The sequence below is a fragment of the Artibeus jamaicensis genome, unplaced genomic scaffold (assembly GCF_021234435.1).
Source record: "Artibeus jamaicensis isolate MK-2021 breed Jamaican fruit bat unplaced genomic scaffold, CSHL_Jam_final contig_797, whole genome shotgun sequence".
Taxonomy (NCBI): domain Eukaryota; kingdom Metazoa; phylum Chordata; class Mammalia; order Chiroptera; family Phyllostomidae; genus Artibeus; species Artibeus jamaicensis.
In genome coordinates this window covers 14,365,659-14,393,214 of record NW_026521977.1, presented here as the reverse complement: position 1 = coordinate 14,393,214, position 27,556 = coordinate 14,365,659, and the positions used below count along the sequence as shown (strand labels likewise).

Sequence of the window (27,556 nt, the reverse complement as noted above, 5' to 3'; positions counted from 1 at the left end):
AGCACAGATTCTTTTAGTTCAGGATTAAAAGATTTAAGGAGTGGCCAGTGAGTCCTGGGAGGCTAGAGGTTGATTTAGGCAAATTTAGGTCTAGAAAACAATAGTTGAAATCTAAATAATAAGTATTCCGGCCTCTAGTGCATTATGTTAGGCTTTTTGTGTGGCTAATGCACTGAGTCAAAATCATGTTTTAGCTTTACTCTTTGGGTTTTGTTTCTATGTATTTTATAGCTATAAGAACATTGAATTAGCTGACCCTAAAGAGAAGAAGCCTCACGGAGTTCCAAATGTTAAAATCATTTTAGAGCTGAAGGCATTGAGATGCTCGTGACTTACGTCGCTTGTGAGGGGTTAGGACATAAATTCCTGGCAGTGGTCAGGAGTGGGGAGTGCGGCAGATTGGGGAACAGGTGACCTGACTGCCAGCCCCACTTCTACCACTACCTCGCTGGGTGACTGTGTGCCTGTCAATAAACCTCTCTGGTTTGGTGAGCTAGGTGGGCCTTTCACCACCCCATTCTGTGGTTATGACTCATGTCCACAGTTATTTTATTAATGTGACCAGAGATGGCTTTAGGCAAAAACGACAGGGATTTCATTTTTGGTTTTGACCTGCACCTTCAGGCTCCAGGCCCTAACTCTTAGATGACTAGAGCCCGGCTTCTGCCATGGTGCTGCATTCACTGAGGACTGGGTTGCTGCCCCGAGGAGCTCAGGGTCTCCCATCCACTCGGCAAAATTGCCTTTACCTAATGTCCGTGTTTCTGGGCTCTGCTTTGAGCCATCTTGAAAAGGCCTTGGGGACTCCAGTGGGTTTGCTCCTGTTCCTCCCGGTTAACCTGGTACACCTCCCAGTTAACATTAACTAGGGTGATGGAGGTTAATTAGGGCACCTTAATTCCTGAGAGTGAACAGCGCCTGGGAATGTAGATCACTCAGCAGGTCTGTGTTAGGAGATGACTTGGGTTTCATTTCTGGCTTTATGACAAACGTTTCTTGCTCTCTTACAATTCTCTTGTTTTGGGTGCTTTCCACCTCGACCTCTCCCCTTTCCTGCCAATGGGGGAAAATTTTTTTTGGAAAGATATGACTGGGTTCTTCTAAGAAAAAAATGCTAACAGTTGCTTATTCACTAACCAAAACTTTCCTTCCAGAACCCTCCAAAACAACCAGTTGAAAACAGTGCCCAGTGAAGCCATTCGAGGGCTGAGTGCCTTGCAGTCTTTGTAAGTAACTTTTTGGTTTTCTGCATTCTTGAATCATTAGACCCTCTGGCTGCTACACGTGTAAAGAGCTGGAATTCCAGGGAAAGGGGGAGGTTTATCTTTGAAACTGGGATAAAAATGGGAATGGCCAGTTGCTGTTACGGAAATACGCTTCGGTGAGGGAGAAGGAGGTGGTTCGGTTTTCCTGTTCAGTTCAAGGTGGAGGGGGAGACAGCCACAAGTGTGCACTGCTTGCTGGGTGTGCTTCCCAAGCCTGTGCGAGGCAGGTGGTCATCGTGTCTTTGGAACCAGAGTTATGTGTGTACAGAAGTTCAGTGTCCTGTGCCATGACAGTCAAGAAACAGCCCCAGAGAGGTCTCGGCTTCAGGTGGCAATAACGGTCAGATCACATTGGTTAGAGGTCCTTCTCTGTGGACACTGAACACGCATCAGGAGTGGGAACTTACTTAGTGGGCTGTGCTGCCTTCTCCCCAGGTCTTTCTTTTGGAAGAAAGGTTGGTTTTAGGTGGAATGTTCAAGATTTCAGCTCTTGGTTTTTTACCGCGTTCAGCCACTAATTTCCACAGCTTTTTATCATACAGCACTTCACTTGGTTCATTTTCGGATTCTTTCCCATGTATATGTGCGTGTGCGTGTGCGTGTGTGTGAGCCTGGGGGACCATGGCCGCCATGACGTGAGCACGCACATCCCCTTTCTGCTTCTAGTGGGAGGGCAGGTAAGCAGTGTGCTATCACTGGGGCCCCGCAGATCCGTGGAGGGTTTTGGAGAAACGACGGTTTTTATGTTGATTAACCAGATCTCTGTTGTTGACTAGAATGCATGTCATGTACTAGTGTTAGGGCTGCTCTGTCTTTGGGGCACTTGAAAGGAAAAGGATGAGAGGCACTCAACTAAAGCATGTGTGTATTAATCTTTTGCCAAGATTAAGAAAAGCCCCTTGCGTATTTATCTGTCAGAATGTTTGCATTACTTTCAAAAAGAAATTCAGGTAAGTTCAGATTTATTAGAGTGCTGTTCGGTTTTGAATCCCCACTTTTCTATTTACTGGTTGTGTGATGTTAGGCAGGTTATTTAGAGTTCTCCATACACAAGTTTGCTCGTTAATGCAGGAAAAGGTCTTATGGCAATATGTGACAAGTAGAAAGTGCTCAATAAACATTGAGGAATCGCTTAACATTAATAATGATGGTATTTGTTATTAGTTTTCTCCTTTCATTTCTACTTTATCAATTTGCATACCTAGGTGAAGGGAAAGTAATGGAAAAGTATTCTTCAAAACAAGGACTTTCGTTAGCTTGTTATTCTACTAGAATCACAAATACAAATGTGTACTAAGTTCATGTCCTAACGCTAAATACAATGACACTCGGGCACAGTTTCTCGAAGTATGGCTCTGACCACCTGCAGCAGAATCACTAGGAAGAACTGTCTCTAAAACACAGATCCCTAGGCCAAATCCTAGAAGTAATAATATTTTCTCTTTAAAGGTAGGATCCAGGAAGCTATATTTCAAAAAAATTTCCCCAGTAGTTCATACATTAGCAGAAGTTTTGAGATTCACTCCAAATATAAAACTGTAAGAGTTATCACATTTATGTATTATGTGTTATAAAATTAGGTCTGAACCCTATCATGTATTATATACTAATCTGTTCTTGAGTTTTTTTTAATTGACTGCCCTTTACAGTAACTATAAATGGAAGTTTTTGTACGAAAGGTGAGTTACAGAATGTGAGTGTCACTGGGTGAAAGTGATGGAGCTACTTGTCCTGTCCACTTGCAAATATAAAACCATTTTTGCCCTGGCTGGTGTAGCTCAGTTCGGATTGAGTGCGGGCCTGCGAACCAGAGGATCACGGTTCCATTCCCAGTCCGGGCACATGCCTGGGTTGCAGGCCAGGCATGGGAACACACAAGAGGCGACCATCCCTCTCTCCTTCCCTTCCCCTCTAAAAATAAATAATTTTTTAAAAAACCCATTTATAATTGCATCCAAAAAATCACTGGGAATGGTAAATTATAAATTACCTTATGATTGTAGATTAGATGTTATAGTAGTTCATGGAAAGTGAATGTGAAAATAAAAAAATAAGTAACAGTTAAACCCTACAATGTATCTACAATGTAACAGTTAGAGTTTACAAGGTATCTAATGTCATAAAAAAAGGAGTGTCTGGGGTATTGGCCACTTAATATCTAGTTTAAATAGTAGTTTCAGGTAGAAATATATATATTCAGTAGCTCATTTTACCCAAATGTCCAGTTTGGGAATGTGAGGATTTGTTATTCACCACAGCTAATTGAGTAGATTTGGAGGAGACTTCCAGTGAAGTGATTGGAAGCAGTTCCTTCGCAGGAATGCAACTCTGCTGTCTCTGTGCCTTTGCAACTCAGGACGGGTGTGAGCAGAGAGCTGTCTGTCCCACCTCAGACCCCAATTCAGTAGCCAGTTTAAATCGTTCCTTATTTTCTTTTGCTTCTTCAGAATCCATTTTACTTTAAGACCTTCATACATAATTTAAGTTCTTATTTCACCAAACTTAATAATCCAAATAGCCAGTCATTTTTGTCTACTTTGAAGGCTAAAGAAGAGAAAACTAATATCTTTGAACTTTAGAACAGAAAGATCACCAAAAAAAAAAAAAAACCCATACAGATTCTTTTTAATTTGTGGTCAATAAGTAAATTATAGCATACATTACATTTATTGGCAATTTAGAGGATTTAAAGTGTTTTCCCCAGAAATCATTGGTTTCAGTTTAAAACAATGTTTTAAACAAGCATCATTCATTGAGTGAGTTGCATAATTTAAATTATGTCCAAAATTGGGGTGGAGGGTAGGAGTGAAGAGAGGAGTCTTTTTTTTAAGGCATCAGGATATTTTTACGTGTATCAGAAACACAAGGAGCTATGTGTCAGGCCTGTTTTATTTGAGAAGGAAATGTTCATGGCTTTGTTAGCATAGTGGGTGTAGTGGTCAAGTTAAGCTACAAGTGAAATTCTGTGGTGGTGTAAAACAGTCTTATCAGCACTCGAGTCAGTTTGAAAATCTGATCTTCAGACCCGAATTACACGAAAGATTTCCTTGTGGTTTTGAAGTAGTGCTTTAAACGGAGCAAAGTTCATTAGGGCTTGAAATTGAACAGAAGTGGTTTGATGCAAGCGATGTTGACTATAAATCTTTAAGCGAGTTGTAGATATTAACGGGAAGGGAGCCTTAACAGCCTTCCACGAAGTCATGGCCACAAATGGCTAAAGCATTGCCTGGGCAGGGCGTTTAAAGGTCGTGTCAGAATTTGCCCCACTAGATTTTTTTTCCTTTACATTGGCTCACACTTGTACTGGATATGAAAGGATTTCAAAGGCTAAGTTTTCTACGTTTTTCACAATAGCAGGCCATCTTAACTATTTTAAACCAGAATCTGGTAACACAATGTAATACTATGATATTTATGTTATTGGTAAGTTACAAAGTAGAGAGAAAAGGAAGAGCTTTTGATTACAAGGAATAGGTATTTACTGATATGGACATTTATCATATATACCAATTATTTGGTTTTGTAATTTCATTTAAGGCAACATAAAAAAAAGTATGCTAGTCCAGTGAGATGGAAAAAGGTTTTTGAGAATAGGGAATAAATGCATATTTTAAAGACAAATAGTAAAGGAATTCATTTAATACACTGTTAACCTTTTAACAACTAAAGTACACTAGAATAATAGTTGCATGGAGTTTATAAAATAGAATACCTTAACCAAGCCCATGTTCTCTCCTACTTTGGGAGCTGTCTGATGCCATTTACTGCATCTACTAAATGAATTGATTGTAGTATTTTCTTTGTCTACTGGAATATATATTAATAACATAGGTCATTGGTACAAAGCCACAGCTCTAAGATGAACTCTCTGTGAAACATTAATCGCATTTTAAGTGCAATTCTGTATATTTATGGGTGTGCCTCCAACACCCACAGGTGAATTGAGGTGTAAGGATTAACCATTTGAGTCACCACAAATTCTTTTTCTCATTTAACTTCTTATTTAAGGGTTTCCTTTTCCAAAGTTCTTCCCTTTGAGCTCAACTTATGTATGACTCTACAATGTCAGGAAGTTTTCAGCACAGAGGAAATTATGTCTCTGTGTTTAATGCAGCATTATTATTTTGCCTAGGCTAGAGTTTCATTACCGTCTTCACTTAGAACTCACCTGGTTATCTTGCTGTAGGTAAGGGCTGTCCCTTTCTTGGATGGTGTAGGGCACAGAATTCTATAGGAGCGTGAATGGTGTGTATAATACTGGTCTTCAGTTAAAAAGGTAGTGACAACTGTCCTTGTTAGGGTGTTTCACCACATTTTAACAAACCATTTAAATGAGGATTTTTGTGCGTATGTGGGGGGAACAAGTATTTTGTTGAATATAAATGCATGTTAGCAATTGGATAACATAAGAATTTTAACTTTTAAACCTCTGTAACATGGAGAAACTAGGGAGGAAGCTGAATTTCAATGTAAAATACAATCCAACCCCCTTACCTGGCCCACAGGGGTCCACATGAATCTGGTCCTTGTGTGTATTCCCATCTGTGTCTCTGTGGATGGGCCCTCCACTCCCTGCCTCTCATGTACCCATCACTGGGAGACGCTGGGGCCACACCCAGCTGGTTCCTGCTAATGAATATGCCCTTGAGGTTTTCTTTGCCTCCAATACTCCTTGCCCAGCTCTGCCACTTGCTCTTACATCCATCCCTCTTGCTCTTACTCTGAACCCTCCCTTCTGAACGCCTAGTAATCTTTTTATCTCACTATCCTGTTTATTTACTTCACAGCACTTTTTGAGCACTCCGTAGTCACTTTTTAATCCATGATGTTGTGTATCACCCCCACCAGAATGTCGGAGTCCTGGGGACAGGCTTCCCCATTCGTCTTTTGTGCCTCACATGGTGCTCCATCGTGTAAATGTGTTGAATGAACTGCAGACACTTAAAGTAGCTACAAGTAGAAGCTAATTGTACTAACTATTTAGTTACATGGTATGGTTAAATGTATGATTATATATGTTCAGTGTCTCTCCTTAAGTGGCAGTTCCTAGAGGTCATGAAGTGTGTGTGTGTGTGTGTGATTAAACATACTCCTATCTCCTCATTAAAGGAATCTCCGAAGCAGTCCTTTAGCCAGAACTTTGCCAGTCTGTTACGTAAAGGATGTCTGTCTCTTCTCAGGGGTCGGTTCTAGAAATGGCCAAGCAATGAGCAAGCCTAAAAATGTTTGTTTCTAAGTGGATTCTTAAGGCAGCTGCTCAGTTTCACAAGTTCTCCCATTTCCAGTGCCCTTCAGTTTTGACTTTATCACACAGAAAGCTTCCATCTGACCCTCACCAGGACGAGGGGTCCCCAACCGCTGCTCATTGGTCTGCCTCGGGAAGGATACTGTACCTGGGGCCCAGGCGGTTGGTTGGCTGGGAGCAGTGCTTGCCTGGAGGAAAACGGGACAGTTATGGCAGGAGTTGAAGCCAGAGCAGCATAAGGAAACGGGGCACCAAAACCGCTCTAAAAATCAGGTTTTCCCGAACTAGAAAGTTGTCACACTCAGTTTCTTTCTTTCTTTTTCTTTCTTTTTCTTTCTTTCTTTCTTTCTTTCTTTCTTTCTTCCTTCCTTCCTTTCTTTCTTTCTTTCTTCCTTTCTTTCTTTCTTTCTTTCTTTCTTTCTTTCTTTCTTTCTTTCTTTCTTTCTTTCTTTCTTTCTTTCTTTCTTTCTTTCTTTCTTTCTTTCTTTCTTTCTTTCTTTCTCTCTCTCTCTCTCTCTCTCTCTCTCTCTCTCTCTCTCTTTCTTTCTTTCTTTCTTTCTTTCTTTCTTTCTTTCTTTCTTTCTTTCTTTCTTTCTTTTTTTCTCTTCACCTGTTATTAGAGAGGGAGAGAGAGAGAATATGTGAGAGAGAAATAGCAATTGGTTGCTGGCGTACGTGCCCCTACCAGGGACTGAACTGAAACCCTTTGGTGTATGGGTTGATGCTGCAGTCAATGGAGCCTGCCGGCCAGGGCTGTTGCTCAATTTCTTCTAAAATGTGCTCTCATTTTGACCTTTTACCAGGTTTTTGTTCTTGTAGTGGTTCCCTAATTTTCACCAAGAGGTTCAAGCCCATCCTGGAATGACTTTAAGTAGTGAAAATATATCAATAAGGGATTATGCTGAACACATACTGTCTCTTATGATGTTGATACCAGATTGTCTTTGTGTTAAAAAGTGATTATTAAAAAATATATTTCAATTATAGAAATAAATAAATGGTAATGGGGGAAAGTGATTATTCCAACAATTATGCCTGGTTGTGCCAAAAATAGCACTTAGGACTTAATTTTCCAGATTTTCAGATGGCGTCTTAGTTTTATGCATGAATAATCCTATTAGTAAGGTATCCTGAAGTCAAAACAACTTGGAAAAATGAAAGAAGCTTTAAAGCCACAGTAACATTGATCAGAGAAGCTGTGTGCCCTTAATAACCATCTATGTTGACAAAGTAATTTTTTTTAAAGTGCTTAATGCTAAGAGAGGAGGACAAGACTGCTTTGCTAGTACACAACACCTGTGTTTTTAACTTGGCTGTTGGCACAAAGGATTGTTGAAGAATCTGCTGAAATGGTTCCTTGTTGTAAAAAAAAGATTTTTGAAACATTTTCTAATTTTTCCCCTTTGACACCAAGTCAGAATAACACTTCAATTTAATGCAAAATATTAGTTATGATGTGAAATTATAAGTAGCTCTGTTTACTCATCTTAGTTTCTTACTTTTTTTTGTATTTTTTGATATATTCTGAAACATGAGATTCCAGCTTAATGAAGCTTTGTGAGGGTTTTGTTTTTTTTAATCTTTCTGCTCTTAAGTTACTTTTAGCCAGAGATTCCTTAAGGATTCAGATTCAGAGTCGTTTCTTTGTTGCTTCTGTTGCCGTCAGGCGCTTAGATGCCAACCACATAACCTCCGTCCCGGAGGACAGTTTCGAGGGGCTTGCTCAGCTACGACACCTGTGGCTGGACGACAACAGTCTGACGGAGGTGCCCATGCATCCCCTGAGCAATCTGCCAGCTCTGCAGGCGCTGACCTTGGCCCTCAACAGAATCTCAAGCATCCCTGACTTTGCATTTACCAACCTGTCAAGCTTGGTGGTTCTGTAAGTATCTAACCCATTTAATACCGTGTATTTATGTTAATTTGGGAGCAAAAACAGGTTTCGTGTGACAAGTTATTAGGAAAGTATCTTACTATTATGTGTCTAAAGAGCAAGGGTTTGGTGGGGCTGCCTTTTTTATAATATCAAACATGATGGCTTTTAAAAATACAAAATAGGATGATTTTAAAAATTAACATCTGATGATAACTATTGACTTTCTCCAAAATATGTGGGCATTTGTAATCATGAGAAGAAGAAATTGGATCATTCAGCAAACATTTATACAGCTTTTACTTTTATGTCTCAGCGAAGTATTCAATGTTTTAAGAATTGGACTTCTTTTGAGATGCTCATAGAAGACTTCCAGCGATATTTCATGTTTTTACCAACTGGTCTATTCACACAGTATTTTTGTTATTTTTAAACTTTGAAAACTTGAACATAATAAAATGGCATTTCTCTTAAACGGTTACCAATTCTTGATTTAAACTGACCTGCTTTCTTCCCTGTCACTCCCCCCACTTCCCCGAAGGAGAACTCAGCTAAATTTCACTTCTTATCATTAAAAGCGCCTCAGACCTTTTGTCCTGATAGGGCTGAATAGTAAGGGATCTTTAGTGTGTGTACCCTTTTCCTGCTAGAGATATTCCCCTTCCCTGGTATCCTGTGCCGTTCATCTGAGTCTGTGAAGTGTATATCAAGATAACTATCCAGTGCTATTTGTTTTCCATTAGTCAAGTGTTTAAATGTTTAGGCATATTATTTCTTTGTTAAAAAATTTTATTGCATTTATTGGGGTGACGTTGCTTAATGACTTATATAGGTTTCGGGTGTACGGTTCTATAATGTGTCACTTGTGTGTTCACCACCCAAAGTCAAGTCTCCTCGTGCTACTACCATTTATCCCCCCCATGCCTTCTTCCACTGTCCCCTACCCCCTTTCCCCCTGGTAATCACCGTACTGTTGTCTGTGTCTGTCAATTTTTTTTCTGTTTGCTTATTCCCTTCACCTTTTTCACCTGCCCCCCCAACCCCTTCCCCTCTAACAGCTGTCAGTCTGTTGCTATACCATTCTCTAAGCCATACAAATTTAGGCATATAAAACATTGTAATTGTTGCTCTTGGGTAATCTTTAGTCATTTTAATGCTTTTTCCCCCCTAGGCATCTTCATAACAATAAAATTAAAAGCCTGGGTCGGCACTGTTTTGATGGACTAGATAACCTGGAGACCTTGTAAGTTTATTCATATTTGGATGTCCACGTTGTGATGATGTTGAGGGTACAATTTTGCCTTTCACTGCAGAAAAAGGAGAAAATAAAGGTCTTGAGTTCAGCTCATGACCAATTTGCTTTTAATATATGACTAAATTCTTGCCATCAAATAGGAGTTATGAGTACTAATCTGAGTTTATGGTTAAAAATGGCACACAAGTTTGAACTTGATATCACTTAAGAAAAGTACATGTTAAAGCAGCTCGGTCTGCTAACCTGCATTACCTTTCTGAAATTTTGGTTTTGTTAAAATGTATGATAGGTAATTATGGGATTTTGAGCCTTATCAAATTAATTCTGGAAAAAGATTTTGTGTGTTTTTTCCTTGAACTCAGTTGCCTGGTTAATTGTTGACACTGAGATTCAGTTTTCTCTCTGTTTTCATATGCTAAATACGATAAAGTTTTCCATTTTGCTTAGGATACTTTTGTCGTTGTTTCTACTTGTTAAAGTTTTTGGGCGTCCTGGCTGTTACAACTGTAAATTACAGCATTGTGAGCAAAAGACATTTGTGCAGCTGTGTGTAATCCAGAGTAGAATCTGGATTTTTGTTGTTTTAGTTTGTTAGTTGCTTTTACTTGGAGATTTATAATATCTGCCGTTGTGGTGCACTAAATGATTCAGAGTGTATCCCCATTAGATGGGTGAGTCACATCTGATTGAAATGCTTAGGGTTTGTAGTATTTCATTTAACTCAATTTTCTGGTTAACTCTCAGTTAATGAGAAGACTTTCAGTACTCTGTTAATCCACTTCCCTGCCTGGACAGCTAAAGGATGGTGCACATTAATGGATATTTGAAAGCTGAAGCTCTTGAAGATAGATACAAACTCATTTCCCCTTCTCTATGTAAATAATGAGTGTTAACAGACAGAATGGGTCTTCTGATCCTAGACCATGTATATACCATTCCAATTATGTTACAGTCGAACCTCTTCTTCCTGGTTAAATTTTTATTTGCCCCTTTTTTCTATGTAAAAAAGGAATATGAACTAGGTCTCTAAGGGGCTGGGCATTTGATATTTGTTTTACTCTCATTCTGAAGTCACCATACTAATCATATTCAGACATGCTCTTTAGGTTAAAAGAATTAAAATGTAAACATACTCAGAATTAAGACTTTTTAGTACATTTCACTGTGGCATTTCTCTCTTCCAATGAATGTAATATTTCTAACAGTTGGTACCCTACTAGAGGAGAGTAGTTTTGTGAACTCATCCTGGTTCTTCTCCTTCTTCATTCACGCCGTGTGTCATCTTGCTGAGATGGGCTGGCTGGGCTGAGGGCAGCTGCCCTTGTGTGAGAATTTCAAGAAGCCACTCTAAACCCCAAATGGAAACCTCACTTGTAGGCTGTTGTCACTTATAAATGGATAATTTAATAAACTCTGTTTTATGACGACTTTCTTGAGAAATGACATTTTGGTAATTTATTTAATGCACCAGTAATATGATTCTGAGAATTCTTTGAACTTTTAAAATTGACCTAAAAAACATCATTGAAGAATTATGATTTTTTTTCTGTTCCGTACTCTAACATGTAAATTCAATTAAAAGATCATTGTCCAGAGAATCTGATATTAAAAAAAACACATTTATACTGAAATGTCTTATAAATAATGACCACACTTTAATATTCTTACATATTTTGCCCATTTTCCCCCCCCCCTAGGGACTTGAATTACAATAACTTGGGGGAATTTCCTCAGGCTATTAAAGCCCTTCCTAGCCTAAAAGAGCTGTGAGTATTGTTTTGCTTTCTTTGTGCCTTAATGTTTGTAGAACTTCCAAATTAATGTTCAAACAATGAGGTTTTAAAAACATCTTTTGTTCCATTACGTGGAACACACGTGCACATATACCAACCCACACGATGGTACAGACTGGAATGTGTTAGCTGGTGTGGGCAACTCTGAGCACAGGTGACCAATGAGAGCTGGACTGCGGCAAAACAAAAGCTGTGACCCATGGTCTGGGCTGTGTAGGGACTCGTCTTAGTCTCACTGGGGAAGCTGACTGTGGAAGACAGACTGCGGTTTCCAGGTAGAAATAACCACCGAATGAGTAGGATAAAGAAATCATTCTGGAAAAAAGGCTTCATTGAGGCTGAGGTCATTGGAAAAGGCATCACTAAAGAGAAGAAATTGGACTGGACTTGGAGGGAGGGAAATATTTAAGTGAAAGGATAGGGGAGCATTTTAGAGGTAGGATTTGTCAAGGGCAGAGATAGGAACATACACGGCATAACAGCGATTGTGTATCATGAGCTGACAGTTAAACTCAGATGGATTGCTTAAAGACTAAATGCAGGAGATAGAGATATTTGGGAGTCAGGACATGCTATGATTCTTGTGGTCTAAAGTTCTTTGATGATGAAGGTGTAGCTAAGTATATACGAGGGACCTGATTGATAGTAGGCTAAGCAGTGGGTTTAGAAGGAATTATCCTGAAGAAGATGAGATGGCTTAAAAAATGCAGTTTCTCTACATTTTTGACATTTTCATGTAGTTGTTATCAGTGGTATGCTATATAATACTGCATAGGCGCAGATACCTGGGTTTGAATTTATTTTACAAGAGCGTATGTATTTAAAAAATATTTTCCTCCTATCTTTTTAGGTTATTTCATAGTAATTCTATTTCTGTTATCCCTGATGGAGCATTTGATGGTAATCCACTCTTAAGAACGATGTAAGTGGCTTTGAAAGTTTCTTCTAATGTGTGATCATGGACAGCTCTGTCTGTGTGGTGCCAGCCAGGCATCTGGGTGGAGAATAGAAGTTCAGGCTTTTAGATGTATGGACTTCATGAATGTAGATTTAGTTTTGGACTGCTTGTCCACATATTAAAACTGGGGGATTTTTTTTTTTGGCTTTTTTTACAGACATTTGTATGATAATCCGCTATCTTTTGTGGGAAACTCAGCGTTTCACAATTTATCTGATCTGCATTCCTTGTAAGTATTATATGAATTTTAAAATGAACCTGAATATTTATACAGTTGCTTTGGTGGAAAACTAGAATTTATTATTGTAACTACAGAAGACAAAATCTTTTAGTTTCTTTTCCTTGAGTACAAGTCCAAAGGATAGTCGTGACAATTTATGAGAGTTTTCATTTATGTGAACATCTGGTGAAGTTATCACACTTTCAGGTACATTCAAGAGATGAAAGCAGTTCTCTTTTTGAGGTCTTGTAGTCCTATGATTTTAAACTTTAAAAAATGAAAAATGCAGGCGCTATCCGTGAAAATTTTATTTTAAACTAGCTTTTCTCTCCCAATTGCTTAAAGGGTCATTCGCGGGGCCAGCATGGTGCAGCAGTTCCCCAATCTGACCGGGACTGTCCACCTGGAGAGTCTGTAAGTGGGGCCCTTTGCAGATGGGTTGTGCCGAGGTAACACACTGGCCTGCTAGCAGTGTGCCAGAGCTTGTGGGTGATGATGAAGTCTTTGATTCCTATAGTCTCCCGTTGCGAATTATCATGCATGGAGTTGGACATAGGGGTCAGGTCAGGTAGAGTATTGCTTTATATGTGGAGATCAGATCTGAAAAGAGTCCCTGAAAATATAAGGCAGTCGTCAAGTGTCAAATTAGTAGCAGTGCTTTAGGAATTCAGAAGTGCAGCAGTCCATGTAGGTTATCATGGAAGGCTTCACAGAGGAGGTGAGATGCTTCAGAATGAAACCCTGGCAGGTTTCCCAGAGCAGGGTCTTTTATTTAGAAAGGCAGGATTTAGTAAAAGGGATGGTGTACAGATGATCAAATATAGCTAGAATTGAATGGGGAGTGATATAGAGAAATCTGGGGATTTGTTTGGGTCACAGTTTTAAAATAGCAAATCTTGAACATTGAGCATTTGGCTTTGGCAAAGCTTCCTAATGGATGGTCTATAAATGGGTGGCACTCGCATCCAAGATCTCAATGACTTAGGCCCTCAAGGCAGCCAGGTGGGGCCTGAGGTGGCCAGAAACTCCAGCCACATTGTGTCGCATCAATGCTTTAATTTTCCTGTGTGCCAAGCAAGAGGTAGGAAAGAAGAAGTTGGGAACTCTGAACTAAGGAGTTTGAACTCGACTCTTAAGGCAATTGGAGGTGTTGAGAATGATGGAGCAGGGGGTGTGAGGAGGATGGGAAAGACCAGAGATAGGAAGAACAGTGAGGAGGCCATGGGAATGATCCAGTTGGCTCAGTGAATGTTGAACCACGAGAGTTCAGGCAGCAGTCTGTCACTGAAGCTCTTCCCTGAGATTCCTCCACCCCTTCCTGCACCTTCTCACCTTTGAGCTGCCTTGTATTGGGGAAAAATGGAGATAGAGGGTCAGAAGCTGGGGACACTGCCAAGGAAGAAAGAATAGGAATAGGTGATTGACTATGAATGGGAACAGAGAAAGTGAGGAAGTAAGAGAAAAGTTGAGACTGTTAAGTCAGGTTGATGGAAAGAAAAGACAGAAATGAGGTTTGGGGGGGTGGGAAGCCAAGTTGGTTTCACATGTTTTGGGGGTGCAGAGGGCGTGACAAAACTTGCAGCTGCTTGTGGTCGGGCCAGGACTGTGGATTAGTGTTTTTCTGTTTGTCCTGGTGAGAAATCAAACTTGCTGTCTGGCCAGTATTAACATCTAGTGTCACAAGCTTTTCTGCATTACTATGCAAATGATACCAGCATGGAGGGTTAATTCTTTTTCCTACATGCCTAACTTCAAGGAGTAATCCGGCAGTGGGATACGTAGACTTTGTATGCAAGTATGTGAGCATTGTTTTTCTGTATGAAAATAACATTTTGTGTACAACCTCAACGCGAGTCATTTCTTAGATGAACCATGTTTTTCCACAGGACCCTGACAGGCACGAAGATCAGCAGTGTATCCAGTAACTTGTGCCAAGAACAAAAGGTGCTGAGGACTTTGTAAGTTGGATTCTTCTTCCCTTCTCATATGTTTATATGCTTCATACACGTTGTTTTCTTTTTAATAAACTATTTGCATTAGATGATTTTAAGGTAAAATTATTTAATATTTCTTATTCTCTTCATGGAAATGATTGCGTTAATAGCCCCTGAGTAGGCGGTATGCATTTGAATTTAGTATTAGGGATATATCAATGTATTTAACATGTATTGTGACTTCACTTTGAACAAATTAAAAGCAAACTAGGTTCTTCTTGATTTTTTTTTGGTCTTATCCTGACTCCTTGTTTTTATTTTAGCTTCCCCAGGAGAGTTAGCTCTCCACATCCTAATGTGACTCATAACCTAAACCCCAGGTTTAGGGATCAAACTCAAAGCCCTCGGGCCGAATCCAGCCCTCTACCTCGTTTTATCCAGCCCTGAACCTTGTTTCTACTCAGCGGCAGCTCCGAGCTCCTTGCCCTTAGTTAAGGAGTAGTTACACTTGCACAGTCCTAAAATTACATTGGGCCCTTTGAAGGCAACCGTGAGGCTGATGTGGCCCCCAGTGAAAATGAGTTTGGCACCCTCGACCTAAGCAGAGCCCAAATCTTTCCTAGATCAGGAACCAACTAAGCATGGAGCCTTCCAAAAACTTGAAACTGACTGAGAAAAGAAAAGTGAATAAAGGATATAAAAGTGTCATGGGAACAAATAATTAAGTTGCTAAGTCGTTAGTAAGTATTCAGTGGAGAGAGAGAGTAACAAAATAAGTGACTCATTGATTAAGCAAGTAATTAAATTGTGTCATGGAGCATCACACATGATAGTTACAACCAAGAAAAACTGCCATGGGGTTAACTGAGAGTTAACTAGTCCTGATATTTGACTTAATAGAACTTTAAACTGTTTTTAAAGTGCACACTCCTCTTACCGCTTTTTAATGAAATAACAATATTGTAAAAGATAAATTAAAAAACCTGTAACACTACCACTTAAACATAATTTTTATATCCATTCCATATACTTATTTTTAATTTTATATTTGTATATACCTAATGTTTTAAAATATATTTTATACTGTCTGCACTCAACATTATGTACCTGAAGTTTGCAAATCTTGAGCCCTTTGTATCACTTAGGTGCTTTAGGAGCTTACAAGTCTTAGAAAATAACACCTGCTTTTCTTGGTGAGCCTTTATCTCCTTATTACGTAGCGTTTCCCTCAGTGCTTCTGAGTACAGCTCTTTCGATTTGGTTTTCTGATGACATAACATTAACTTTAATTTCTGCTGTTTTAAGGGACTTGTCTTACAACAACATAAAAGAGCTCCCGAGCTTTAATGGTTGCCACGCTCTGGAAGAAATGTAAGTTGTTCTTTGACTGACTCTTTTTGCTGTGGTGTATTGTTAATACCATTGAGCATTTCCTCATTTGAATAAATGGCTTTAATGTTAATAAATTAGAGATTCATATATTAAGATGTTCTTATGGATAAATGTACAGTTGTACCAAGTGCGTTCATGCAAAGCAGTAGTTATTAGACATCTACCTATTACGTGTTCTATGAGACACTATGGAGGGAGGGTGGTATATTTTTAAAAAATTAAAAATAGACAAACAAAACTTGTTCTGGCTATTGATGAAAACCAGGCATGGTGTTTCCTGTGTACCTGCTTGGGGCATCTCTGAGGGAAGCCGGTGGGAGGTGGGCAGAGACAGGCATTAATCCTCCCATTTTGGATCCCCTCCTTGCTCTAACCTTCCTCCATGGCCCTTGGTGTTGTCTTAGATCCTTTCTCACTGTGTGGTCTTCCTGCTCTCACTCCTGAGCAGGGTCGATAAAGGCCTTTGGATTACGTAGTCCACTCCCAGTATAATTTGGGGTGGAATACCAATTCGTCTAACCACTTCAACTTATACATAAGGAAATAGTAGTTTCCTTGACGCTCAGCAAGATCAGTCAGTGTTCCTTATGAATGAGTATTTAAACTTGGGAAAACGTTTAAGAAATGTCATTTTTCAAAATAGAAGATAATTTTTTCTCTTTTTTCCCCCTCCTCTTCCATTTTCTCCCTCTCTTCCTTCTCTTTTCCCCTTCCTTCCCCCTTCTTCTTCCTCCTTTCTTCTTCCTCTCTTTCTTCCTCTCCTTCTTCTTCTAGTTCTTTGCAACGTAATCAGATCCACCAAATCCAAGAAGGCACTTTTCAAGGCCTCGTATCCCTAAGGATACTGTAAGTTTCTCTGTGGTTATTAGAGACAAGTAAAACTTTTGTCAAGCTATGAATTAAATATATCAGTACAATTCTTATTTTAAGAGAGACACTTAAAGATTCCTTATGTGTAAATATTGTTATTCAAACTTTACTACATGCTACTTTACAGATGATGTTTTTCCAGTATTTTTTACCTTAGCTCATTTCTGATACTCTACCTTGGTGAATGAAGAAAAGTAATGTGTATAATCTGAGAGATGCAGTCTGTTTGTTTTCAAGTCATAATAATGAGGTTTGCCAGCCCATTAGGCTAGGGCTGGCAAACAGTGATTGTGGGCCAGACCCAGCCTGCCTCCTGTTTTTGTGAATTAAGTTTCGCTGGCACACAGTCATGCACACCCCTTTCGTTTATCATCTGAAGCTGATTTCCACCCTCCTGTTGCAACAATATTGTAAATATTGATAAAAATATTGTAAAACATAAATTAAAATGTAAAGAGTTGAGTTGAACACTTGCAGTAGAGACCACATGAGCCCCAGAGGTGAAAACATTTACTCTCTGGCCTTCTGTAGAAAACGTTTGTTGCCCCCTGCCCTGGTGAGTCTATCGTGACGAATACAGCCAAAATGCAACAGAAGCATTCATTTTAAAAATCACCTATATTGGAGTGTATATTTGTGACAACTACGTTCTTAAGCACTTAAGAATGTAGAAGTGACTAAGACAATCCTGGTCATTGCCTTCCTGGAACTTTAGTGCAGAAAACACAAATTACTAAATTAGTGAGTGTGTTTTGTTTTTTTTTATGCAGAATAAATTTGAGAACTTGACAGCGAAGTGAACTTACATTGAGTCCTCTTTTTCAGAAGATCCCCATAAAAAAATGAAAAATGCATCCTACTAGAAAACATTGTCTTGGTGGTTGGGTTGCTGGGTCTTTCCCTGTCTGTGACCAGCTTCTTGTGGGTCTGGGCACCAGGAGGAAGGGGGTTGGCTCCCAGCTGCCATCACTTCTGGAGCACTGATAAGCAGCAACAATGAGAGACTGACCTTTTCTTGATTTGAAACTAAGTTTGTTGCACTCTCCTGTTATCTCGGAGATGTGTCATGGAATGAATTTATCCAATCTCCTCATTTCCCTTACGGCTCAGTTTAAATGTGGTTGGAGATTGTTCCTCTGTTTTATTATTTCTGCAATATCAGAATTTCTCAGGGTGTGTTCCTCATTCTAGTAGGTTCTCCTGTTGCTATGATTTTGATTTCCTGCTTGGGAGAAAAAATGATTATCTGAGGACCTTCTGGAATGCTCTTGTTTGCTTATTGATTATTTGTCTTCTCTCAGAGCCTTATCGCTAACCTTTGAGAAGGCAAATAATATGAAACCTGCTTTTATTCTCAGCTTTGTCAGAAGCTGAGCTTTTCCTCACCTAGTTAACAGTACCAAAGGTTATATTATATCATTTATATTTTTGAACTGGTACCAGATTGATAAGGCGCAGAAAATTCACAACTGGGCTGCAACAGATACCAGGTAGAATCACCGCCACATGGAGCACATTCCAAGAGAGAGATTTTTGCACAGAGGGAGGGATTCGATATGCAAATAAAAATGTTGCTGGACAAGATTAAAAGTCTTTGTTGTCAGGGATATTGTGACACCCTCAGAGTCTAAAGTGCAGTCAAAGTAACTGCAATTTCAGTTTATTTGAAAAGATTAACATTGTTATTCTTATCTTTATAGAGACCTGAGTAGAAACCTAATCCATGAAATTCATGACAGAGCTTTCCTCAACCTTGGGTCAATAACTAACCTGTAAGTTGATGACTTTATGGAATAATCTTAGGAAAGTAATGAATAGTCTACTGAAATTGTGTTGTAGCATTGACCTATCACAGTATTTTTCTCTTTGGCTAAATGCTAAGCTGCATTGAGACAGTAACAGCTTCTATAATATGGCCAGATGAATGCTAGATCTATAGTTTTAACCAACTAAACTTCCTCCTGAAGCACTAATGTTCATGATGTTAACACAGATACAGGTGTTTTTATGTGATTTGCACTTAGTTGTTAATTTGATGTCTCATTCACATTTTAGAGATGTAAGTTTCAATGAATTAACTTCATTTCCTACGGAAGGCCTGAATGGACTGAATCAACTGAAACTTGTGGGCAACTTCCAACTGAAAGAAGCTTTAGCAGCAAAAGACTTTGTTAATCTCAGGTGTGTTTTTGCTTATTTTTCTTTTTTGTTGAAGTTGTGGTAGGCTTCCAAATTACAGAGTGTACTAGTTGGGTTTTTTTTTCCCCTCCCTGCGCTTCCTCGATTTTCTGGGAGGGTATAATTTATGAGTGTTTCCTACCCAAATCCACACAGATTTAGTAAAGAATAGAACATGAACATTATTTTGTAGTTCTTAAGACCACGAATTGGAGCTCTTGATGCTGTCCAAGAGGTAATATTCATCAGAAACGTTTTTATATAGTGGATTTGTCCTTAGCAACAAGTGTAACCCCATAGAGAATTGGTGTAATGGTATAATCCTTCATGGAGACATGAAATGTTGGCGTAGGGACCTCATTAATTGTAATAGAGAAAGGGCTTGGGAATGTTATTGTGGGAAAGGATAAATATTTTCATATTCTGAAAAAATATAAACAAGATAAATTCATTCAATGGTATAAAGTCATAAATGACTTGAGACATTCATTTTAAATGACTACCAGTTTCATATGATAAATTGGGTGTGGTTAATTTATAAAAGGAGTCTGATAACTTTTTTAGTTTTAATTGTAGTCTTGCTGTTAAATTTTAAATATTGTTTGCTTCAAATCCAGTTTTTAAAAGCATATCTTACGTAAATGGAGGAACTCACGGCGTCAGCGGATGCCTGAGCTCTTTCCACAGGTGAGGGACCCGAGGCCCAGAGAGGAAGCTGACCAGCTTAAAGCATCTGACTCCTTGGCTGTGGTTTTCGGGGATTAAATTACTTTTTATAAAACGAAGGCGCATCTGTCTCTGCAGTGGTTCAGTGTAGTTTTTACAACTGTTTTCCAGGTCTTTGTCTGTACCATATGCTTATCAGTGCTGTGCATTTTGGGGTTGTGACTCTTACACACATTCAAACCCAGAAGATAAGAGCCTCCAAGAACACAGCGTGGCAAAGGATAAAGGCAAGTGCATGTGAAACAGAACACTCTTTATGGCCTTAATCAATGTCTCTGGTAATGTATTCAGTTTGGGAAGGATCAGTAGGAAATCTATGAGAAAAATGGCATCTACTGTGCTACTGGCATCTTTAATATGCCCTCAAGCCTCGTAACAATCTAAACTTATATCATGTACAAGAGGAAATATTGTAGGAAACTTGGTTCTCTTGAGTTGCATAAAGCTTGAATTGAAAACACAGTTTTTGATTCATATTCAGGTCCCGCTGATGCAGCTGGGGTCACTAGCAGTGCTGAAAATGAAGAGCACAGTCAAGTAATAATCCACTGTACACCCTCAACAGGTATGCCCGACCTATTTTGCTGCAGTTTCTTGCTTTAAATGGACATTGGGCAAACATATTTAAAAATTCTGGGGAGAGATGTGGTTTCTATAGTAGGGGTGGGAGTAGATGATCTCATCAAGCCTGCTGACTCAGTGTGTGGTCTGTGTACAAGCAGCTTAGGCATCTCTCGCAGGATCTTCAGTCTAGACCCACTGAATCAGATTGTGTGTGTTAACAAGGACCCTAAAGGAGGGTTATGAACATTAAAGATGGAGAGACACTCTCTTAATGCTCCTTTAACACTAGGACTAGTTCTGTAAGTTACTTACTGGTCTATAAGGATTTTTAGTGTTATTTTTTTAATGCATCCTTTCCTTTTGTTATCTTTTATTTTATTGAATTTGGTAGATTGAGAAAGTTACTAAAGTGACCACTGTGACTATAATATCATATTCTTACTAATCTGTCAGAAAAGGTGGATTTCGAATTTTAGCGTAAGAGAAAAAAAAATGAAATAATTGGCTAAGTTGAATGCTGTGAAGTAGATTCCTTTTTTAGTGTATTGACACAGGTCGATTTGCATTTAATTTTATAACTCAGAACCATATGATTCTCTACTGCTGAATCGTGAGCTTCTTGGGGGGCTATACATGTTTCTTTTAATATTTAGCACAGTGTCTTGTGTAGAGAATAAGCTTCAAGTGAGATGAGTAAATTAAATTGGCAAGAATCATTTTTTAATGCAATTTATCTAGTTTCTGTACTTTTGGAAGTTAAGGGGTGCAGCTCACCCCTTGCCCCACTCAGGTTCTTGTCGTGGAGAATATGCCTAAGAAACCAGAACCCAATGAGAGGGGACAGCTTTATTAAAGGGGAGACTAGACCTGACCACGCTGAGGTTCCGTTTCCTTCACGCTGAATTTAAAGGTTGGGGTCAAGCAGGAGGAAAGTAGGTCTGGGCGCCTCTCCCCAGGCTGTGCTAGAGGTGAAGTGCAGGCCTGTGTCCTCCCCGCAGAGACCTAGGTGCTCAGTCAGACCCGGACTTGGAGGAGGCTGCAGATTTCCAAAGACAGAGACCGGGTGGTGTCTCCTTCCCAGGCTTTTGAGGGAACAGAACTCCACCCGGTAGTCAAACACTTCCCACAGCGCGTCCTGTTCTCCCAGGTCAGCCGAACCCTTTCTCCCTCCCGAAGGAGGACAGGGGACACGGAGATAAAGGACACAACGCAAGCTTCCTCCTAACACTTCCCTGAGGGGGGAATTTAAAAAATGAGTGGATTAATTACAAATGAGCTTTACAAGTTGCTTGTGTTATGTGGAGGCCATATATAAATGGTGCAGCCCTGGTTTGTTAGGTTTGTGAATACCTCGGTAATCAAAATGCTTTACAGGATGTATTAAACTTCATGTCGGTTGAGGAAGGTGAGTCAGAACACTGCTGTTGGGCAATTGCAATACATCGTTCTCTTGTGTTTTATAGACAGAATTTTGTTTTTCTTTACTGATTTTTAAATGAAACGAGTGTCATCTGTGGCATAACCAGCATGTCAGAGTCAGTTACTGGAATGTATAGTTTAGCTACTAAATTAGATCTTGCCGTCCTACTTTAAGTTACACAGGGTTTTATTAGATACAGCTTTGTATGAACAGTTAACTGCATAACCTTTGCCAGGTCAGTCGCACACTTTGAAATCTCAGTTTCTCTAGATGAAAAGTGGGGATAATGACACCTATCTTAATCTGCTTCATCAGATTGCCTTTGAAGCCATAAGAAATGTGTAACATAATATAACCACACACACACATATATGTATATTTCATTATTATTAAGTATACTAGGCAGGAAGAAAAGGACCTAATATTTATTGAAGTCCAACTATGTACTCATTAGCCTGCTTAGGTGCCTTATGTATATAATTTTACTTAAGTTATACAGCTCTATGAAATGAGCATTATCATTCACAAGTGAGGAAATAAAATTTAGAGAGCCTTAAGTTGCTTTCTCACGAAAAAGAGCGGCAAGTTATGAACCTTAAATTCAAAGCCCACTTTATCCAATTCCAGCTTTTAGTATATCAAGTACCTTGTATGTACCAGACACTGTGCTCTGCCTATTAACTGAAGTTAATAAGAAAAAGCGAAATTTTTCTTTTAAACATCACTGTATGGACTTAGCAAATATTTAATAAAAACTAGCTATTTTTAAAATAGTCTAGGGCAATGACTAAACAATCCAAGAAATAGTGATCTTTTTCAATTTGGCTCAATTCAGTTTGGTAGCAGATTTATTCTAGATTATTCTAGATTAACTATTGAGTGCCTCAAGCCATATCATATGGAATATGATACTTTCTAAATTGTCTTTCTTTTCTCTCTGTTTTTTATTGTAGGTGCTTTTAAGCCCTGTGAATATTTACTGGGAAGCTGGATGATCCGCCTTACTGTGTGGTTCATTTTCTTGGTTGCCTTGGTTTTCAACCTGCTTGTCATTATGACAACATTCGCACCTTGTACATCACTGCCTTCCGCCAAATTGTTCATCGGCCTGATTTCTGTGTCTAACTTATTCATGGGAGCCTACACCGGCATCTTAACTTTTCTGGATGCTGTGTCCTGGGGCAGATTTGCTGAATTTGGCATTTGGTGGGAGATTGGCAGCGGCTGCAAAGTAGCTGGGTTTCTTGCCATTTTCTCCTCCGAAAGTGCCATATTTTTATTAATGTTAGCAGCTGTTGAAAGAAGTTTATCTGCAAAAGAGATCATGAAAAATGGGAAAAGCAATCATCTCAAACAGTTCCGGGTAGCTGCCCTTTTTGCTTTCATAGGGGCCGCAGTAGCAGGCTGCTTCCCCCTTTTCCACGGAGGGGAATACTCGTCATCCCCCCTGTGCTTGCCCTTTCCCACCGGAGAAACACCATCATTAGGATTTACTGTAACCTTAGTGCTGTTAAACTCATTAGCGTTTTTATTAATGGCCATTATTTACACTAAACTTTACTGCAACCTGGAAAAAGAGGACCTTTCAGAGAACTCGCATTCTGGTATGATTAAGCATGTCGCTTGGCTAATCTTCACCAACTGCATCTTTTTCTGCCCTGTTGCCTTTTTCTCCTTTGCACCGTTGATCACCGCCATCTCAATCAGCCCTGAAATAATGAAGTCTGTGACTCTGATATTTTTCCCATTGCCTGCCTGCCTGAACCCAGTGCTGTATGTTTTTTTCAACCCAAAGTTTAAGGAAGACTGGAAGTTACTGAAGCGACACGTTACTAAGAAAAGTGGATTGGTTCCGGTTTCCATCAGCAGCCAAACCGGTTGTGTGGAACAGGATTTCTACTACGACTGTGGCCTGTACTCACATTTGCAGGGTAACCTGACTGTGTGTGACTGCTGCGAATCCTATCTCTTGACAAAGCCAGTGTCGTGCAAACACTTGATAAAGTCACACAGCTGCCCTGCACTGGCAGTGGGTTCTTGCCAAAGACCAGACGGCTATTGGTCCGACTGTGGCACGCAGTCAGCCCACTCTGATTATGCAGATGAAGAAGATTCCTTTGTCTCGGACAGTTCGGACCAGGTGCAGGCCTGTGGACGAGCCTGCTTCTATCAGAGTCGAGGATTCCCTCTGGTGCGCTACGCTTACAATCTACCGAGAGTTAAAGACTGAGTTAATGTGTGTGTGACTGTGTTCCCCCATCCACCAAAATCACAGTGTTTATAGAGTAAACCCTAGTTTGATCTTTCATCTGGGAAGCACTTCTGTGATCACTGCCAGGTGTCCCTTAGAAGGAGGAGAAGGTGGCAGGAAGGTGGCAGTTTATTTCTTAAACCAGACATTTTCAAAGAACAAGTGCCTAGACTATTAATCAGTGAAAACTTCAGTGTCCAAGCAATGTGTGGTCTATTTGGAACAAATCTGTACTTGACAAGGTTTTGTGGATATCCTAACATTATAGCATTAGGGTTTGTGGATCCATAAGAAGCAAAATTTTACCTGTTTCTGAATTAAGCACAAGGCAAAGAACAGCTGTTAATATTTTTTTAAGAATATTGTGAAATGTGACTTCACACAACAAAAGAAGAAGTCTTGCTAATTTCACCTAATGTTTGATCATTAATCTCAGGACAACTTACTTCAGGGCCAAAAAAGGGATCGTCTCCCAGATGGGATTTTGAGAGGCACTAGGTTACTGCATTTTCTTTTTCCATCTTTGACATAATAGAATCATACACTTTTTCTTGAAGTGATTTGTAAATCTTAAAACCTGAAGATGTTTTTAAAACAATATTAACAACTGTTAGATTTAAAAAGAATATCCAAACATTTGTTTTGAGTCATTTTACAATGCTTTGGTGAGATCAGTCAGTTTTTCCCTCAGTGTTTTGTAATCACACTGCTAGAAAAAGTAAAGGGCCAATTGCTGTGTGGGTTTAGTAGGTTTGGCTAAACTACTAACTAAACTGGATTTTCATGTCTGAGGGATTCGATGACTCTGTGTAATGGCCCCGTTAATAAACGCTTCCTAATATCATTGGCTTTACTGATATTTTCCAGTTTTGTTGGTATGTTATCTACTTATAGTTTGAATTATCCAGAAGGTAAACTGTAGTAAGTAGTTTCATTTAATTGGAAGAAATTGGGAATGATTATGACACAAAGCACTTCTTAGGAAGCTGGATTCTCCAGAACTTACTATGCTATTTCATAGAAGTTTCCAAACATTTACCCCCTACTGTAATTTTCAAAAGAGACTGCCCACCAATAGTTCAGATACTGTGTTTTTGTGAAATAAGACAAATGTGTCATTAAAAAAAAGAAAGAAAGAAAACAGTAATAAAGCTTAGGCCTTTGTCTTTAAAAATGAAAAATTTTACTTGATATTCATCTATGGACTTTTGACACGTCACTATGTGGGGTCTTAAAGTTATAAATGTTCAATATGTTTTTGAACAATATGCTCAATCTGTCGCAGGCCCACAGCCATATTAGTTATTCAGGACATACTAAAAACATTAAGCTAGGTTGCAGTTTAATAATTAAACTGTATATACTGTGCATATAATAAATTTTTATCTTATGTAAATTATTTTTAGAACATAAGTTGGGAAATGTGGCTTCTGTTCATTGCGTTTAATTAAAGCTACCTCCTAAACTATAGTGGCTGCCAGTAGCAGAATGTTAAATTGTGGTTTATATACTTTTTTTGCATTGTAAATAGTCTTGGTTGTACATTGTCAGTGTAATAAAAACAGAATCTTTGTATATCAAAATCATGTAATTTGTATAAAACGTGGGAGGGAAATATTTACAGTGTGTTGTAATTTTGTAAGGCCAACTATTCACAAGTTTTTAAAATTGCTATCATGTTTGTATATTTACACATTGAGAAATATTAAATCATAACTTGGTAAAAAATATCTTAGCTAAGTTTTTTTTTCTTCAAAATTCACATTACTGAACACTTTCTTTGTATTCATTTAAAAAATGGAATAGCAGAAATGTTAAATACGTAGTGAATTGTGCTATACATGTGGTCAAAATGTAATATTATATACAGTGTTATGAATTATCAGGTGTTTTCAGAAAGCAGTCCTCTTTGCCTTAACAGATTAAGTAGGTATACTGAATTTGCTTAGTGTTAAAGTGAGTAAAGTGAAACAGTTAATTCTTAAGTAAAGAGAAACAGTTAATTCTTAAGTAAAGAGTGTTAGAAGAAATGTTAAAAGAATACTCTGCTAAAATTTAGATGATTTTATTATAAGCCTGAACCATATTCAGGGAAAACAAATGGAAATTTAAGAGAATACCATCAGTTAGATTTTTATTGAAGAGCAAATTATCAAAAACTTGCATGATACTAATTGCCCAAATTCTTGGGAATAACTCAGTGTTTACAGTCAATTAGCCCTTGTGTTACAAATGAGGAAACTGAGGGCTTAATGAAATATAAGTGAATATCTGAGTCACCCAGCAAATTGGAACCCAGTTCCTCTGAAATTGAGACATAGTTTTTGTTGATGTTGTTTTAAACTAGTATAGGTTTGGAATTCCCTTAACAAAAAGTAGAATAGTATAATTACCCCTCTTCTCATTCCCTCAGCACTCACTCTTCACCTCCACTACCCATTGCCCACCCAGCTTTGGCAGTTATCAACCCAGGGTAAATTTTGTTTCGTTTTCATCCCATTCACTAACCCTTTTGGATCCCTTTGCTTTTAAAACAAATCTAAGACCTCATATTGTTTCACCTGTAAATATTTCAGTATGTCTAGGGATAAATTTTTAAATTTACATAATATATTGCCATGGGGCTAAATGGTAATCATGTTATATTTGTAGCAAAGAGATTTTCAAGCAAAGGTCACTGCATTTACAGGTTACAAAGCCAGCAAAAGTACACAATAAATCAACTATACCAAGAAATTCAGAATAAAGTAGTAAGAAGCAAAGATATACTAAGTCAATGCCCTAACACATAAAGGAAGAGGCCCTCTTTTCAGCTTATTTATACATTTATATATAATCCTGCCGAACTTGATTATGGCTTCTCAGTCCCAGTAATGAAAAGGCACTGTAAGAGGAGACCACAGGGCTTGATTATGTCCAAGCACCAGTGCCATGGGGCTCTTTGCCTCATCGCTCCAGCATTGCCATAGTTGGTCATTGTGATGACTCTAAGGCATCAGGGCAAAGGGCATAATTTGTTGTGTAAAACCTTTTACGGAGGCAAAGAAGTATATGGCACTTTAGATCTCCATACCAAGAAGTTAAAGTGGAAAAATCTTGGAGTTTCAGTGTTATACTTTACCATCTACCATTTTCTCTGTCAGTTCCTATGCTAGAAGCTTTGAGAATTAATAAAATTTGACTGGGAGGTAGATTACCTCCCTATTACACAGAGGAGTAAGGCCTTGGGAAGGCCACAAGGCCTGTTTAAGGAAAGCTAGTAAAGGGAAACCACTGACTCACACCCAGATCCCTTTCGCACTAAAACCTGTGTTTTTTCCCCCACTATGCTTCAGTTATGTCAGATTATGTCTGTTAGGAATAGCTTTTGGAGTTTACCTCCTTCTGACACTTTAAAGTGGCCCAGGGCCTTTTTATACTGTTATTACTGATTCCAGAGATGTCCTCATAAAAGGTTTTGAACAAATATTCTGCTATTGAATAATGGGTAGAGAATGAAAGCTCCATGAAGCAAGTTTAATTCCTTGAGCAGTTTTATTAGTTATTCAAGTTGCTCCTCTTCCATTTTCATTGGTTTTACGGAAAATTTAAGCAAATTTAGCATTCAATAGT

The 27,556-nt window shown here is 38.9% G+C and overlaps 1 protein-coding gene across 1 annotated transcript in view; it reads left to right on the top strand.

Moving 5' to 3' along the window:
• The window catches only part of LGR4 (leucine rich repeat containing G protein-coupled receptor 4), a 96,911-nt gene extending 71,239 nt beyond the window's left edge, over positions 1 to 25,672 (top strand). Inside the window, exons 4-18 of the mRNA XM_037146036.2 lie at positions 1,155 to 1,226; positions 8,177 to 8,392; positions 9,555 to 9,626; positions 11,336 to 11,404; positions 12,282 to 12,353; positions 12,547 to 12,618; positions 12,955 to 13,023; positions 14,496 to 14,567; positions 15,849 to 15,914; positions 16,710 to 16,781; positions 18,506 to 18,577; positions 18,861 to 18,986; positions 19,821 to 19,936; positions 20,191 to 20,274; positions 22,647 to 25,672. Of these exons, the coding sequence (XP_037001931.2) occupies positions 1,155 to 1,226; positions 8,177 to 8,392; positions 9,555 to 9,626; positions 11,336 to 11,404; positions 12,282 to 12,353; positions 12,547 to 12,618; positions 12,955 to 13,023; positions 14,496 to 14,567; positions 15,849 to 15,914; positions 16,710 to 16,781; positions 18,506 to 18,577; positions 18,861 to 18,986; positions 19,821 to 19,936; positions 20,191 to 20,274; positions 22,647 to 23,923 (2,527 nt within the window). The 3' untranslated portion in view covers positions 23,924 to 25,672. The remainder of the gene's footprint in view (positions 1 to 1,154; positions 1,227 to 8,176; positions 8,393 to 9,554; positions 9,627 to 11,335; positions 11,405 to 12,281; positions 12,354 to 12,546; positions 12,619 to 12,954; positions 13,024 to 14,495; positions 14,568 to 15,848; positions 15,915 to 16,709; positions 16,782 to 18,505; positions 18,578 to 18,860; positions 18,987 to 19,820; positions 19,937 to 20,190; positions 20,275 to 22,646) is intronic.
• The last annotated feature ends 1,884 nt before the right edge of the window (positions 25,673 to 27,556 follow it).